This window comes from Halichoerus grypus, chromosome 5, assembly GCF_964656455.1.
Source record: "Halichoerus grypus chromosome 5, mHalGry1.hap1.1, whole genome shotgun sequence".
In the NCBI taxonomy this organism is placed as follows: Eukaryota; Metazoa; Chordata; class Mammalia; order Carnivora; family Phocidae; genus Halichoerus; species Halichoerus grypus.
Genome location: NC_135716.1, coordinates 136,893,141 through 136,910,635, shown reverse-complemented (window position 1 = coordinate 136,910,635; position 17,495 = coordinate 136,893,141). Strand labels below are relative to the sequence as shown.

The 17,495-nt window shown below is 37.4% G+C and overlaps 1 protein-coding gene across 3 annotated transcripts in view; it reads left to right on the top strand.

The window, feature by feature from the left end:
* ALG6 (ALG6 alpha-1,3-glucosyltransferase) overlaps window positions 1-17,495 on the top strand; it is a 67,356-nt gene that overhangs the window by 35,392 nt on the left and 14,469 nt on the right. For all 3 annotated transcript variants that reach the window (XM_078073018.1, XM_036091360.2, XM_036091361.2), the window contains 6 exons: window positions 19-101; window positions 713-777; window positions 5,412-5,597; window positions 6,175-6,310; window positions 15,234-15,319; window positions 16,762-16,846. In XM_078073018.1, coding sequence (XP_077929144.1) covers window positions 19-101; window positions 713-777; window positions 5,412-5,597; window positions 6,175-6,310; window positions 15,234-15,319; window positions 16,762-16,846 — 641 coding nt within the window. The remainder of the gene's footprint in view (window positions 1-18; window positions 102-712; window positions 778-5,411; window positions 5,598-6,174; window positions 6,311-15,233; window positions 15,320-16,761; window positions 16,847-17,495) is intronic.

Here is a 17,495-nt window from a genome sequence, read left to right as displayed (position 1 = left end):
ATTTACTTGTTTTTTCAGTGTTAATTGCTGATTTGCTGATTTATATACCTGCAGTGGTGTTATACTGTTGGTGTTTAAAAGAAATCTCAACCAAGAAAAAAGTAAGTCTTAAAGCAACCTGAAATGTCATCTCTGAAATGTTTTATTGGCTTAACTATTAAAGTATAGAGCTTATAGAAGCCATGCTTTGGGCAATAGGCTGTTGTAGAGCAGTGATTCTTTTGTTAATTAATTTTCATTTAGAAAACATCAACTTAGACTAATAATTTTAACGTTCAACTCTAGTAATAAGATGCATTGAATTTGAGAAGTTAGGTACTGCTGAATTTATGGCTTTACTGGTAAATCTGAATTTTGAATTGGCTTGTGAGAATGACTAAACTGGAAGGAATTTTGAGAAGTCATTGTATATTCTCTTATTCCCATTTAACCGATATTCCTTTGGGTCAATCATTAGATTAACTTCTTTGATTTGTATATCTAAAAGTGCTTTCTCTGACAAATATCTTTTAGTGATTTTTTTTTTTTCTTTTTACTGAGGTATACTATGTCACCTCCATGAAAACTTCAGTCTTTAGAGAATTGTTTTGTAAAAAGGAATATTTTGGTAAATAGAAGGTGAGGGGGGGACATTTGCTGTGTTAAATCAAACAGCAATTTTACCCTGTTTGATTTGAGTAACATTCCTTTCTCACAATATTTTTCTTTACAGATTGCTCATGCATTATGCATATTGCTGTATCCAGGCCTTATTCTTATCGACTATGGACATTTTCAGTATCCTTTGCTAATTTATAAATGAAGTCAGATGCATATTTTTGAAATCTGGGCTTAGTGTGTATAATGTTGTCATCCAGTAATGTCTTATTTGCTAGGGTACTTGCTTATATAAACTATTTTTCACAACAATATAAAAGACTCTTTTCACCAAGCTTTTATTTTAAGGGTAAAGTACAGATTAATTGAAAGTAGAATTGCTGTTTTACACCCTTTAGCTTGGGAACAAAATGTGGGTCATGGATTAGCTCTTCTGGAGAGTTGGAAAAAGAGTGCAAGTATGGTTATGCTCTCCTAATTCTAAAGAGGTATCACCTATCTTGTCTTTTGTAAATGTCATCCAACACTGACAAAAGGAAAACAATCTTACAGTTTTTTGAGTTTTAAACCAAAGTGTTTCTCTTACAGATAGTGGTAACTGCAAGCTTTGGGGAACTAAAATTGAATAATTATAATTTATGTGGATTTTATGCGTGTAATTTTTTGAAGTGTAAAATAAGGAACATTCAAACAAATCTTAGAGGAAAGTTGATAAAATCTGGACATGGCTCTCCAGCTTGTCTTCTGATGTGTGAACTGTTACTGTCTGTCCCCATCTGTCCCCAAAAGAAAAAAAAAGATAATCTACAGCAACATGATTGATGAATAGCTTTTCCTTTTGAAGCCAATCTGTTTTAGTTATAACAAATTTAATATGTGTATTTGTCAAAGGACTTGCAAAAGATTTAAATCAGAGTTTTTATTCTGTCCACTTTCCAAGTTGACTTTTTTGTTTCTTTGTTTTGCATTTTGGGATCATGGCCATCTGATACTCTGGTAATATCAAGAACACTGATTTAAAGAAAAAAGTTATTTACAAGATTTTTAAAACTATATTTACTTTGAAATGTAACAGTCATATAGAAAAGTGCGCAAAATGTAAATGTGTAGCTCAGTGCATTGACAAACTATTACCTGTGTCAAAAAAACTGAACGTTGCTTGTGTCCAACATCTACACTTGTACAACTGCCAAGTGCTTTTGTCTTCCTTTCCCAAAGATAGCCACATACTAACTGCTAATCTTATAGTTTAGTTTTCCTCCTTTTCTGGACTTTATATAAGAGAGACAACACAATAGGTATTCCTTTGTGATTGGTATTTTTGGTCAACATTTGTGAGAGTTTTTCATGTACTTGTGTGTAGCTGTAGCTTATTCACTTACATTGCTCTATATTCCATTGAATGAATACACATAATTCTATTACTGAGAGACATTTGGATTGTTTCCAGGATTTGGCTATGATGAATATGCTGCTATGAACATTCTTGTAAATGTCTCTTTGTACACATTGCATATATATTTTTTTATTTTTTCTTTTTTTTAAGTAGGCTCCATGCCCAGCATGGAGCCCAACACAGGGCTTGAACTCATGACCCTGAGATCAAGACCCGAGCTGATATCAAGAGTCAGACACTTCACTGACAGAGCCACCTAGGTGCCCTAGATATATTTCTTATGAGTGGAATTGCTGAGTTATAGGGTGTGCACATGTTTATTTTTTTTAGAGAGGGAGAGAGGTGGGGAGGGGCAGAGGGAGAGAGAGAGAGAGAATCTTAAGCATGCTCTATGCCCAGTGTGGAGCCTGACGCAGGGCTTGATCTCACAACCCTGAGATCATGACCTGAGCTGAAATCTAGAGCCAGACGCTTAACTGACTGAGTCACCCAGGCACCCCAGGTGTGCACACGTTTAATTTCAGATATTCCCAAATGATTTTTAAGCATGTTATACCAATTAACACTCCCATTAGAAGCAATGTGGAATTTCCAGGTGCTCATCTTCACCAGCTGTCAGTCATTTTCATTTTAACCATTCTGGTGAATTTGTAGTGGTATGTCCTCTGTGATTAAAATCAAAGTCTTGAAGCTTTTGGGATTATGTCATTTTGTAGGGACACATTTTTTTAACCACTATGTACTTTCCTCATTTTATTTGAGAGAGAATGAGAGAGAGAGCACATAAGATGGGGGAGGGTCAGAGGGAGAAGCAGACTCCCTGCTGAGCAGGGAGCCCGATGCGGGACTCTATCCTGGGACTCCAGGATCATGACCTGAGCCGAAGGCCACCAGGTGCCCCTTTTTATGTTTACTTATTGATTTAAGTAATCTCTGTGCCCAACGTGGGGCTTGAACTCACAACCCCGAGATCAAAAATCAGTGCTCTTCAGACTGAACCAGCCAGGTGCCCCACTTTGTATGCTTGTTTTTTTTTTTTTTTTTTTTTGAGACTTTATTTATTTGAGAGAGAGAGAGAGAGAGAGAGAGAGAGACCACAAGCGGGGGGAGGGGCAGAGGGAGAGGGATAAGCAGACTCCCCACTGAGCAGGGAGGCCGATGCGATGCGGGGCTCGATCCCAGGACCCCGGGATCATGACCTGAGCCAAAGGCAGGCACTTAACTGACTGAGCCACCCAGACGCCCCTGTATGCTTGTTTTGAGAATTAAGTGAATTATTGTTTAATTATTATTTATAAATAAAACAGTACCTGGGAAATATTAAGCTCTATATGAGTATTTATTGCTATTATTATCTGTTGTTACTGCTCTTGCTGTTACTATTTTTTATTGTTTGGGCTCTGAAATTAAACAATGATTTGTTTAGGCATAGGTGTTTGCAACAATTGTTTTGGATACTCTGTGAGTCATTCTTTTTGAAGACTCATGTTCTTCAGTTCTGGGAAATTCTATTTCTTTGATGATTTTCTCACTTCACTCTTTCTTGAGCTTATTAGACAGATGTTAGAGCTTACACCTCTTTTTTTTTTTTTTTAAGATTTACTTAATAGAGAGAGAGCGTGTGCATGTGAGTGAGGGGAGGGGCAGAGGGAGAAGGAGAGAGAGAATCCCAAGCGGACTCCCCACTGAGCGTGGAGCCCTATATGGGGCTTGATCTTATGACCCTGAGATCATGACCTGAGTCGAAATCAAGAGTCTGCCGCTTAACTGTCAGAGACATCCCGGTGCCCCTTCACCTCTGTGTTGAGCATCTCTTCATCTTTTTTTTTATGGTTTAGATTATCATGACTTTATCTCTAATACTTCTATTAAATTTCATTTATTTTATTAATCCCATCTTAAATTAGAATTTACTCTTTTTTTCCTACTATTCCTTGAATTATTTCCATTCTTCTAGGGTCAGTTTTTTTCCCCTTTTCATTTTGGGTTTTTTTCTTGTTATAGGGTTTTCTAAAATGTCTGTTTGATCCTAATGTATCTATTCTTATTTAAGAATAAGGCAGAAGACTCAAATAAATAAATAAAATCTTTAAAAAAAAAAAAAATGGGGGCGCCTGGGTGGCTCAGTTGGTTAAGCGACTGCCTTCGGCTCAGGTCATGATCCTGGAGTCCCGGGATCGAGTCCCACATCGGGCTCCCTGCTCAGCAGGGAGTCTGCTTCTCCCTCTGACCCTCCCCCCTCTCATGTGCTCTCTCTCTCTCTCTCTCTCAAATAAATAAATAAAATCTTTAAAAAAAAAAAAATGGAATTTAAAAAAAAAAAAAAGAATAAGGCAGAAGAAAAAGTTGCATGTGACCTCTCTGCACAGGAGTAAGGTGGAATTGGACGTCTCCATGTAGGCATTTTCATTTAATCCTCCTGTTTTCTTTTTAACATGTTCCTCAAGCCCTCTAACCTACTTGGTGTTTCTTGAGTTCTCTAGGGGCTTGCAGAGTGGATTGGCTCCTTGCTTGCTCAGGCTTCTTCTGCATTTTCTAAGCTCTAGCTTCTTTCATCCTATTTTATTTGTTATGCTTCTGTGTCCTCTGTCTTCTAGAAATGTGTTGAAATCTTCATCTGTTGTAACCCATCTTCCTATTCTCTTTACAGCTGTGCATATTTACTTTTAAAAATACCCTACAAGGGTGCCTGGATGGCTCAGTCGGTTAAGTGTCTGCCTTTGGCTCAGGTCATGATCCCAGGGTCCTGGGATCGAGCCCCTCATTGGGCTCCCTGCTCTGTGGGGAGCCTGCTTCTCCCTCTCCCTCTGCGTGCCACTCCCCCTGCTTGTGTTTGTGCTGTCAAATAAATAAATAAAATCATTAAAAAAATTAAAAATAAATAAAATTCCCTATCATTTTAAGGGGGTCTCGGGAAGAAGAGGAGGTAAACGTGAGAGCTCAGCTCAACCATTTTGAACTGCAAAATCTAATTGTGATGTTGTTTTACTATAATAAGGTTATTAGTTTCTGATCAAGAACATATATTAATTTATAATATTGATGCATATTATAGAGGAAAGTATGGTAATATCAGTAAGTGTGTGTGTGTGTTTTACTTTGGACCATTGTTTTCTTTAGATTTTGGTATGTTGTTATAATAATACTGTGCAATAGTCTAGCAGAAACAAAGTTATGTGTTAACTATTTAGTGATCTTTTAAATCTAAACAAATCAGTTGCTCTGTTTAGCAGTCGTTTTAATATATTTGAGGCCATTATATACTGTTTCATATTAGTTTATCACTTCAATACTTACAATTTCTGTTTAGAAATAGCCTTCATTATATATTATTTTAAAATCACATAAAAATATGCTCTATAAAATGCAAGATCTATCTCTTTTAATTATTGAGTTAATTTCCTTGACATAGGAACATATATAATTCTGTGAGTCTTGGCTTTGCTTTGTGGGGTGTTCTTGGAGTATCTTGTGACTGGGACCTGCTAGGCTCACTGGCATTTTGCTTAGCTATAAATTATAAACAGATGGAACTTTACCATTCCTTGCCATTTTTTTGCTTCTTACTTGGCAAGTGTTTTAAAAAAGGCCTGAAAGGAAAGGGGTGAGTGGCTTTTAAACATCAGAATTTTAAAAAAGTACTTCAGAGAATTTATTTGGCATACTTACCAGAAAGAAGATGGTCTTTCATTTTGCCTTTAGGTGATTTCTTATTACCGTGTTGACCGTGGGGTGAGTTGGAAGAGAGATTAAGTCATGTTCTCTATTATTTTATTTTAAATCTTCCTAACTAGAGAAATATTTTGATCAATGTACATTTACTGGAGGTAATGTGGATTGGCTTGTTAGAGCATTGCTATGAATTTCACCCATTTAGAGCATATTACATTTTATATTTTTAGAAATACATCCCAATTTGATCATGGCTGCATTGGAAAGGTGTATAAGTTAAATGTTAATTAAGATGGTGATATTCATTTTGTTGGAGAGCTATACACCTTAATAATTGTGAATTTCTTAACTCTGATTTGAGTAGACTCCCATATTAAGCCTTTGTTAGTAGCATAGATTTACCATTACCATACATTTGTATTTATTATTAACTTTAGTGAGACTGAGACTGATTTCTCAGAATTATTAACCTCTCCCTGTCTTACTGGGTACCTTTGTTTTTGTTCTAGGTTTGTGTTGTTAATTAAGCTAGCTTGTACAGTTGTGGCTTCCTTCATTCTCTGCTGGCTGCCATTCTTTACAGAAAGGGAGCAAATGCAGCAAGTTCTGAGAAGACTCTTCCCAGTTGATCGTGGATTATTTGAGGTATGTTTAAAAAATGTCTTCTCACTCCTTTCTGTTAACACTACCTTTGCTGTGACCTCTGGGGATTTCATGTAGAAGACACACAAGGAATAGTAACTTTAGCTGCTCTCCTTGCAGTAATTCCTTGCCAGTTATTTAATCCAGTATATAACCTCTAGCTCGGCTGGCATTTTCTAGTACAGTAAGTGAATAGATAATATTTATGCCATCATGAAATCCATAATTAAATTATATATTTTTCTAATGAAATAAGATCCATAGTGAAAGACAGCATGAGAAGTTGCAGCTACAAAGTTAACAGCTCTAATTTTTTGGTTTATATTCTCTTTTTAGTCTTAGGACATTATTTATTAAACTAATAATCATGTTTGCTTCAGCAAGATCTCATAATTCCTTATATAACCTTCATCCATAGTAATTTTTAATTAGAATCTTTCATTAATGCTAGCTTAATCACTCTTGTTAAACTTTTATTACATGGATAATTTGATGATTTAGATTTAGTAATTAAATTAAACAAACCATTTTTCTGAAACAAAAAGGCCTTTTAATAAAGTTAGAGACAACATATTTATAGATAATTTGCTTTTGATAAACATTTCTTTTAAAAAGAATTAGAAAAGCATATATATCTTTCTAATTTTTGAATATATAAATTGCTATAGATTATCTTTCCAAGGATCTATAGGAAGATGGTAGTAGCATTTTGAAAGAGATCAAGAAAGAGTTTGGTGTTGTGATGGAACAGGAATATGCGACTTATATGTTGATGGGGATACTGCTGCTACTGATAATGATAATCATAAATAATCACTATTACTGTCACCACTCTTACTTACTAGGTACCACATACTTCACATGTGATTTTATTTGATTCTTATAATAGCTCTGACTGAGGTAGCTATTGTATCCATTTTACAGATCAGAAAACTGAGGTCAGAGATTCATGTAGCTTATACATGGCAGAGCTGTGGTTTGAATTTTGAAAATTGTGTTCTTTACTTCTTTTGTTTTTTTTTTCCTTCTTTCTATTTCCTCAACCTTAAAACCTATATAAAGAAAAGTTAATTCCCCATCTAAGCTGCTTGGTTATCTGCCTTGCCTTCCATTTCAGAAATAGTATTTATCAGGATAATTATAAAAATGAGTATCATATATGTTTGATGGTGTTGCTGGCCACCTCCATTCACTTATTGCCCTCAAAATCTGAAGAGCATTTTCTTTGATCGACAGAGGGAAGTGGGATGGTACAGTTGTCAGTGATAGTTACTTTCTTTCTTTTTTTTTTTGAATGATTAAAAAACAGATTTTTAAAAATTTTATTATGTTAATCACCATACATTATATCATCAGTTTTTGATGTAGTATTCCATGATTCATTGTTTGCATGTAATACCCAGTGCTCCATTCAATACGTGCCCTCTTTAATACCCATCACCAGGCTAACCCATCCCCCCACCCACCTCCCCTCTAGAACCCTCAGTTTGTTTCTCAGAGTCCATAGTCTCTCATGGTTCATCTCCCCCTCTGATTTCTCCCCCTTCATTTTTCCCTTCCTACTATCTTCTTTTTTTTTTTTCAACATATAATGTATTATTTGTTTCAGAGGTACAGGTCTGTGATTCAACAGTCTTACACAATTCACAGCACTCATCATAGCACATACTCTCCCCAATGTCTATCACCCAGCCACCCCATCCCTCCCACCCCCCGCCACTCCAGCAACCCTCAGTTTGTTTCCTGAGATTAAGAATTCCTCATATCAGTGAGATCATATGATACGTGTCTTTCTCTGATAGACTTACTTCACTTACCATAATACCCTCTAGTTCCATCTACGTCATTGCAAATGGCAAGATTTTGGTTTTTTTCATGGCTGCATAATATTCCATTGTATATATATACCACATCTTCTTTATCCATTCATCTGTTGATGGACATCTTGGCTGTTTCCATAGTTTGGCTATTGTGGACATTGCTGCTATAAACATTGGGGTGCACATAACCCTTCGGATCCCTACATTTGTATCTTTGGGGTAAATACCCAGTAGTGCAATTTGCTGGGTCATATGGTGGCTCTATTTTCAACTTTTTGAGGAACCTCTATACGGTTTTCCAGAGTGGCTGCACTAGCTTGCATTCCCACCAACAGTGTAGGAGGGTTCCCCTTTCTCCACATCCTCGCCAACATCTGTCATTTCCTGACTTGTTAATTTTAGCCATTCTGACTGGTGTGAGGTGGTTTCTCATTGAGGTTTTGATTTGGATTTCCCTGATGCCGAGCAATGTTGAGCACTTTTTCATGTGTCTGTTGGCCATTTGGATGTCTTCTTTGGAAAAATGTCTGTTCATGTCTTCTGCCCATTTCTTGACTGGATTATTTGTTCTTTGGGTGTTGAGTTTGATAAGTTCTTTATAGATTTTGGATACTAGCCCTTTATCTGATATGTCATTTGCAAATATCTTCTCCCATTCTATCGGTTGTCTTTTGGTTTTGTTGACTGTTTCCTTTGCTGTGCAAAAGCTTTTTATCTTGATGAAGTCCCAGTAGTTCATTTTGCCCTTGTTTCCCTTGCCTTTGGCGATGTTTCTAGGAAGAAGTTGCTGCAGCTGAGGTCGAAGAGGTTGCTGCCTGTGTTCTCCTTTAGGATTTTGATGGACTCCTGTCTCACATTTAGGTCTTTCATCAATTTTGAGTCTATTTTTGTGTGTGCTGTAAGGAAATGGTCCAGTTTCATTCTTCTGCATGTGACTCTCCAATTTTCCCAACACCATTTGTTGAAGAGACTGTCTTTTTTCCATTGGACATTCTTTCCTGCTTTGTCGAAGATTAGTTGACCATAGAGTTAAGGGTCCATTTCTGGGCTCTCTATTCTGTTCCATTGATATATGTGTCTGTCTTTGTGCCAGTACCATACTGTCTTGATGATGACAGCTTTGTAATAGAGCTTGAAGTCCGGAATTGTGATGCCACCAGCTTTGCTTTTCTTTTTCAACATTCCTCTGGCTATTCGGGGTCTTTTCTGGTTCCATACAAATTTTAGGATTATTTGTTCCATTTCTTTGAAAAAAGTGGATGGTATTTTGATAGGGATTGCACTGAATGTGTAGATTGCTCTAGGTAGCATAAACATTTTAACAATATTTGTTCTTCCAACCCATGAGCATGGAATGTTTTTCCATTTCTTTGTGCCTTCCTCAATTTCTTTCATGAGTATTTTATAGTTTTCTGAGTACAAATCCTTTGCCTCTTTGGTTAGATTTATTCCTAGGTATCTTATGGTTTTGGGTGCAATTGTAAATGGGATTGACTCCTTAATTTCTCTTTCTTCTGTCTTGTTGTTGGTGTATAGGAATGCCACTGATTTCTGTGCATTGATTTTATATCCTGCCACTTTACTGAATTCCTGTATGAATTCTAGCAGTTTTGGAGTGGAGTCTTTTGGGTTTTCCACATAAAGTATCATATCATCTGCAAAGAGTGAGAGTTTGACTTCTTTGCTGATTTGGATGCCTTTTATTTCTTTTTGTTATCTGATTGCTGTGGCTAGGACTTCTAGTACTATGTTGAATAGCAGTGGTGATAGTGGACATCCCTGCCATGTTCCTGACCTTAGGGGAAAAACTCTCAGTTTTTCCCCATTGAGAATGATATTCGTTGTGAGTTTTTCATAGATGGCTTTTATGATATTGAGCCCTACTCTCTGAAGAGTTTTAATCAAGAAAGGATGCTGTACTTTGTCAAATGCTTTCTCAGCATCTATTGAGAGGATCATATGGTTCTTGTTCTTTCTTTTATTAATGTATTGTATCACATTGATTGCTTTGCAGATGTTGAACCAACCTTGCAGCCCAGGAATAAATCCCACTTGGTCGTGGTGATTAATCCTTTTAATGTACTGTTGGATCCTATTGGCTAGTATTTTGGTGAGAATTTTTGCATCCATGTTCATCAGGGATATTGGTCTGTAATTCTCCTTTTTGATGGGGTCTTTGTCTGATTTTGGGATCAAGGTAATGCTGGCCTCATAAAATGAGTTTGGACGTTTTCCTTCCATTTCTATTTTTTGGAACAGTTTCAGAAGAATGGGTATTAATTCTTCTTGAAATGTTTGGTAGAATTCCCCTGGGAAGCCATCTGGCCCTGGGCTTTTGTTTGTTGGGAGATTTTTGATTACTGCTTCAATTTCCTTAGTGGTTGTATAGGTCTGTTCAGGTTTTCTATTTCTTCCTGTTTCAGTTTTGATAGTTTATACATCTCTAGGAATGCATCCATTTCCTCCAGATTATCTAATTTGCTGGCATATAGTTGCTCATAATATGTTCCTATAATTGTTTGTATTTCTTTGGTGTTGGTTGTGATCTCTCCTCTTTCATTCATGATTTTATTTATTTGTGTCATTTTTCTTTTTGATAAATCTGGCCAGGGGTTTATCAGTCTTGTTAATTCTTTCAAAGAACCAGCTCCTAGTTTCGTTGATCTGTTCTACTGTTCTTTTGGTTTCTATTTCATTGATTTCTGCTCTGATCTTTATTATTTCTCTTCTCCTGCTGGGTTTAGGCTTTATTTGCTGTTCTTTCTCCAGCTCCTTTAGGTGTAGGGTTAAGTTGTGTATTTGAGACCTTTCTTGTTTCTTGAGAAAGGCTTGTATTGCCATATACTTTCCTCTTAGGACTGCCTTTGCTGCATCCCAAAGATTTTGAACAGTTGTGTTTTCATTTTCATTGGCTTCCATGAATTTTTTTAACTCTTCTTTAATTTCCTGGTTGACCCATTCATTCTTTAGTAGGATGTTCTTTAGCCTCCATGTATTTGAGTTCTTTCCGACTTTCCTCTTGTGATTGAGTTCTAGTTTCAAAGCACTGTGGTCCAAAAATACACAGGGAATGATCCCAATCTTTTGGTACCAGTTGAGACCTGATTTGTGACCTAGGATGTGATCTTTTCTGGAGAATGTTCCATGGGCACTAGAGAAGAATGTGTATTCTGTTGCTTTAGGATGGAATGTTCTGAATGTATCTGTGAAGTCCATTTGGTCCAGTGTGTCATTTAAAGTCTTTATTTCCTTGTTGATCTTTTGCTTAGATGATCTGTCCATTTCAGTGAGGGGGGTGTTAAAGTCCCCTACAATTATTGTATTGTTGTCGATGTGTTTCTTTGCTTTTGTTATTATTTGGCTTATATAATTGGCTGCTCCCATGTTAGGGGCACAGATATTTACAATTGTTAGATCTTCTTGTTGGATAGACCCTTTAAGTAGGATATAGTGTCCTTCCTCATCTCTTATTACAGTCTTTGGTTTAAAGTCTAATTTGTCTGATATAAGGATTGCCACCCCAGCTTTCTTTTGGTGTCCATTAGCATGGTAAATGGTTTTCCACCCCCTCACTTTCAATCTGGAGGTGTCTTTGGGTCTAAAATAAGTCTCTTGCAGACAGCATATCAATGGGTCTTGTTTTTTTTATCCAATCTGATAGCCTGTGTCTTTTGATTGGGGCATTTAGCCCATTTACATTCAGGGTCACTATTGAAAGATATGAATTTAGTGCCATTGTATTGCCTGTAAGGTGACTGTTACTGTATGTTGTCTCTGTTCCTTTCTGGTCTATGTTACTTTTAGGCTTCTTTGCTTAGAGGACCTCTTTCCATATTTCTTGTAGGACTGGTTTCGTGTTTGCAAATTCTTTTAGTTTTTGTTTGTCCTTTTAGCTTTTTATCTCTTCTTCTGTTTTCAATGACAGCCTAGCTGCATATAGTATTCTTGGCTCCATATTTTTCTCGTTTAGTGCTCTGAATATATCATGCCAGTCCTTTCTGGCTTGCCAGGTCTCTGTGGATAGGTCTGTTGCCAATCTAATGTTTCTACCATTGTAGGTTACAGACCTCTTGTCCCGAGCTGCTTTCAGGATTTTCTCTTTGTCTCTGAGACTTGTAAGTTTTACTATTAGATGTCAGGGTGTTGACCTGTTTTTATTGATTTTGAGGGGGGTTCTCTGTGCCTCCTGGATTTTGATGCCTGTTTCCTTCCCCAAATGAGGGAAGTTCTCTGCTATAATTTGCTCCAATATACTTTCTGCCCCTCTCTCTCTTTCTTCTTCTTCTGGGATCCCAATTATTCTAATATTGTTGCATCTTATGGTATCACTTGTCTCTCGAATTCTGCCCTCATGATCCAGTAGTTGTTTATCTCTCTTTTTCTCAGCTTCTTTATTCTCCATCATTTGGTCTTCTATATCACTAATTCTCTCTTCTGCCTCTATCCTAGCAGTTAGAGCCTCCATTTTTGATTTCACCTTATTAATAGCCTTTTTGATTTCGACTCGGTTAGATTTTAGTTCTTTTATTTCTCCAGAAAGGGTTTCTCTAGTATCTTCCCTGCTTTTTTCAAGTCCAGCTAGTATCTTTATAATCATTATTCTGAACTCTAGTTCCGACATCTTACTAATGTCCGTATTGATTAGGTCCCTGGCAGTCAGTACTGCCTCTTGTTCTTTTTTTTGAGGTGAGTTTTTCTGTCTTGTCATTTTGTCCAGAGGAGAACAGGTGAATGAGAGAACAAAATGCTAACGGTAACAACGACCCCAGAAAAATATACACTAAACAAATCAGAAGAGACCTGAAACCGGGGGAAAACAAAGGGAAAGAAAGAAAAAAGAAAAAAGAAAAAAAGAGACAGAGAAAAGAAAAAGAAAGCAAAAAAAGAAAAAAAGAATATGATCAAATATGATCAGGCTGGTGAATAGATCAGTGCCACACACTAGATTTTGGGTGTATTTTGGTCTGTTAGAAGAACCTGCCTCCCAAAATTTTAAAGAAAGAAAAACTTATATATGTACAAAAATAAGAGTAAATATGATGAAGGGATAGAATATGACTGTAAAGATGAATATTATAAAAGATTTTATAAAAGGAATTGATAAGTTGGTTGAAAAAAGAAAGAAGAGAAATTAAAAAAAAAAAAGGGGAGAGAATGTGATCAGGCAGGAGACTAGAACAAAGCCATACACTAGAGATTTAGGGTATATTTTGGTCTGTTAGAAGAAACTGTATCCCAAAATTTTAAAGGGAGAACAACTTATATATATACCAAAAATAAGGTTAACTACAATGAAGGGATAGAATATGACTCTAAAAATGAAAAATAAAGATTTTTAAAAAAGAGATTGATAAGATGTTGGTTGAAAAAGGGAAAAAGAAAAATTCAAAAAAAAATAGAAAAAGAAAAAAAAATTTTAAAAATTAACTTTGAAAGACTAAAGAATCAGGGGGAAAAAAGCCATGAATTCTATGTGCAGTATTCCCCTAGTGCTGGCATTCTGCATTCTCATTGATCAGTAAACTTGGTCTTGGCTGACTGTTCTTGCTGATCTTCTGGGGGAGGGGCCTGTTGCCATGGTTCCCAAATGTCTTTGCCTGAGGTGGAATTGCCCTGCCCTTGCTTGGGGCTGTGCTAAGTAATCTGGTCGGGTTTGCTCTTGGGAGCTTTTGTTCCCTGCATGCTTTCCGTACAGCTTTGGAGGACAAGAGTGAAAATGGCGGCCTCCCAATCTCCACCCTGGAGGAGCTGAGAACTCGGGGCCCCACTCCTTAGTGTGCCCCCAGAGAAAAGCAGTCAGTCACTCCCGTCTCCCCAGTCTCCGGCCGCACTCCGTGCTCACCTGGCCTGTGACTGTTTCTGTCTCTGGCACCCGACCCCATGTGGAGTCTCCAAACCCAGCAGATCCCTGAGGTGCGCTCCCTTGCCTCTCCTCCCCGGGGAGGAAGGGGAGTCTTCCTGGATCTGCCGCTTGTTGGGTCCCTGCTGGAGGAGCGGTGGCCCGACTGTGCCGTGGATCACGGTTTATGGCAACCCCATCTGAGAGCCCACTCCTTGGCGCCATCTCTGCAGCTGGCTTCCCCACTCCGATACCTGGGAGCTCTGCCGCACTCAGGCACCCCCGGTCTTTCTGTGACCCCGAGGGTCCTGAGACCACACTGTCCCAGCAAGTGTTCCACCCCCCACTTAGCGACTGGTGCGATGTCCCTCAGCGGAGCCGACTTCTAAAAGTTCTGATTTTGTGCTCTGCTGCTCTATCACTCGCCAGTAGCTGCTGATGGAGGCTCCCTCCCCCCGTGGTCTGTCTTCCTGAATATCGCCTCCGATTCACTTCTCTGCACGTCCTACCTTCCAGAAAGTGGTCGCTTTTCTGTTCAGAGAGTTGCTGCTATTATTTTCTTCAATCCCCTGTTAAGTTCGTAGGTGTTCAGAATGGTTTGATCCCTATCTAGCTGAATTCCTGGGACCAGACAAAATTTAGGTCTCCTTCTTCTCCGCCATCTTGCTCTTCCCTGTTAGTTACTTTCTTGGTGTTATGCTTACACAGCTATGAGTTAAGCAGCTGGGTAGAGGATAGGTTTCACAAGCAGAGAGCTGTAGTTACAAATTTAATTTTGAAAGTGATCCTACCACAACTGCTAATGTCTTTAAATACCTTGATTTATTAGCAATTAACTCTTGTCATTGTAAGTTGCTAGTAGGTTATACTTGAGATAATTTCAGGTGTGTGATAAAATGGGTCAAAAAATGTGTGTTCTGCAAATTAGGAAAAAAGATTCCCTAGAAAAATTTCCAAAGATGAATAACTTTAAGTATTTAGGGATAGTGTGCTGCTCTTTGAAAAAAATAAACATTTCTTGGGAATGTCTAGATTATGGTTGCCTAGTGATTTAGGTCAACTCCCATTGCAAAAAACGAAAAATGCGTGTGTGTGTGTGTGTGTATGTGTATGTGTGTATTCCTTGGAGAGTTTAAGCAAGTTATAAAATTGTGAACAAAAGCTTTATGTCTCAAAAGTTTATTTAGAGATTATGGGCTGTACTTTGATAGAGTTTAATATTTCTTTCTATTATATCAGAATGTAAAACTAACAAATCTCTTTTAAGGATAAAGTAGCCAATATTTGGTGCAGCTTCAGTATCTTTCTGAAGATCAAGGATATTTTGCCACGTCACATCCAGATAATAATCAGGTAAGAGATACAAAGTTTGTATATAGTGTTGTATAAGCTGTTCTCTAAAAGTGTTATGGTAATATCTCATTTATCTGGTGTCATTAGGGAATGAGGTGTTCTTCATTAGTGAATTTTCCACATAACACAGACCTATCCTTCTATATAGCAGAACTTTTATTTGAAATATGTTAAGTGATCATCTTTTCTCGATTGTTACCTATTTCCCTCCCCCTTAAACAAAGTGTACTAAACATGATTAAACATTATCTTGAAGAGTCATGATTTTCAGTAGTGTATCAATCAGGGCTCAACCAGAGAAGAATGAGTGGAGGGGTGTGTGTGTGTGTGTGTGTGAGAGAGAGAGAGAGAGAGAGAGAGAGAATTTATTACAAGAAATTGGCCTATACTGTCATGGGGTCTGATTGAACAAACTGGAAGTCCACAAGGCAGGCATTCAGGAAGGAATATCTAAGGGGAAGGAAGAGCAATTCAAATCCAGTTTCTGTTTGGAATCTCGATTTAGGGAAGACCTAAGCTCTCTTTTAAAAGTCTTTGAATTGATTAAGTCAGGCCATCCAAGAATCTCCCTTTTGATTAAGTTAAAATCAACTGAAGAGGGACTTTCATTACATCTGCACAATCTCGTCCCCACAGCACCAAGATTCGTGTTTGAATAACTGGGAGAAGCTGTGTGTGTGTGTGTGTGCCCGCTACACAATGGTGCTGCCTCCCTCTGTCCTCCAATTCTTTTGAGAATATCCCTTGTAGCCCACTGTAGCTGGCAGCCTACTAGAGAGAGAATTCAGGGAACTGTAGTTCAGCCGAGCCACATTGACACACCACAAAGCCACCAACAGTGAGAAAATCAGTTATTGTTTTGTGTTATAATAGTTGTCCTTAAGGCTTGCAAAAGCTGTTTGCCATGGTACTAACTGGCTCCACATGGCTCTGCTCTTGAGTTCCTTTTCCTCCCTGCCCATCAGCCATCACTAGGAGAAGCTCTAGCAGCTGCCCACTCCCTTTGTAACTTGTTCTTTCTGATTTACCATGGGCTGAAAATCAGTCAACTTTTGTGAGAGGTTCTCTTGTGAGTAAATTTTATGAATATTTGTGTTACAAATATATATTGTCTCTTTATGCCTGGTAGTGTTTCTTATTTTGAGTGTTTGAGAATTGACTTTAGCTATCTATCTTTGTGTATGTTTTCTGTAAATAACATAAGTAGTGTAGTATTTTTTTCTGTATTATATAATCACGTATAAAAGTTTGTAAATATTTCAATGCATGGATTTTATTTAAATGTTATTTGGTGTTAAATTTACATTTAATAAATAAAAAACCTTTAATTTGAAATAAACAAGTTGGTAAGTAATGTGATCCTTATATTAAAAAATATTTCCTTGTTTTAATTACATACCTCTACAAAGAAAACAAATGTTTTATTTTTATTCTTTTTTTAGCTTTTGTTTTACATTTTTGAGCCTGCTCCCTGCTTGTATAAAATTAACACTTCAGCCCTCTCCCAAAGGATTCAGATTTACTCTGGTAAGTTTCTCATTACTTTAAATACTTAATTCTTGCTGCAACTGATCTTTTAAAAATACAGATAATTATTTTCTTACTCTGTATGGGATTTACTGGACTGGAAAATAAGGTATTCATATATTTGGTGAACATATATTGAGTGTCTGACATACTTTGGTGCTGTGTTGTATACTAGGCTGAATAATCAGAATCTTTCAGTTTAATTCAACAACTATTTAATTTCTGCTTTGTATTAGTCAATGAGGGAATACAGAGAAGAAAAGAGTGGGGATAGACATATGTTTAAATAATTATGCTATTAAGCAGAAGGTAGTAAGTTCTTTTAGTTACACATTAAGTGCTATGATAGTGTGGGAAAGGGAGATATTACTTTGGGGCAGATTTTATCATACATATATATTTATTTAGTTAAGACTTTATTTATTTGACAGAGATAGACACAGTGAGAAAGGGAACACAAGCAGAGGGAGTGGGAGAGGGAGAAACAGGCTTCCCGTGGAGCAGGGAGCCCAATGCGGGGCTCGATCCCAGGACCCTGGGATCATGACCCAAGCTGAAGGTAGACGCTTAATGACTGAGCCACCCAGGCGCCCCTGGGGCAGATTTTAGGCAGCTTCTTAGAGTAAGTGGGATTGGAACCAAATTTTGA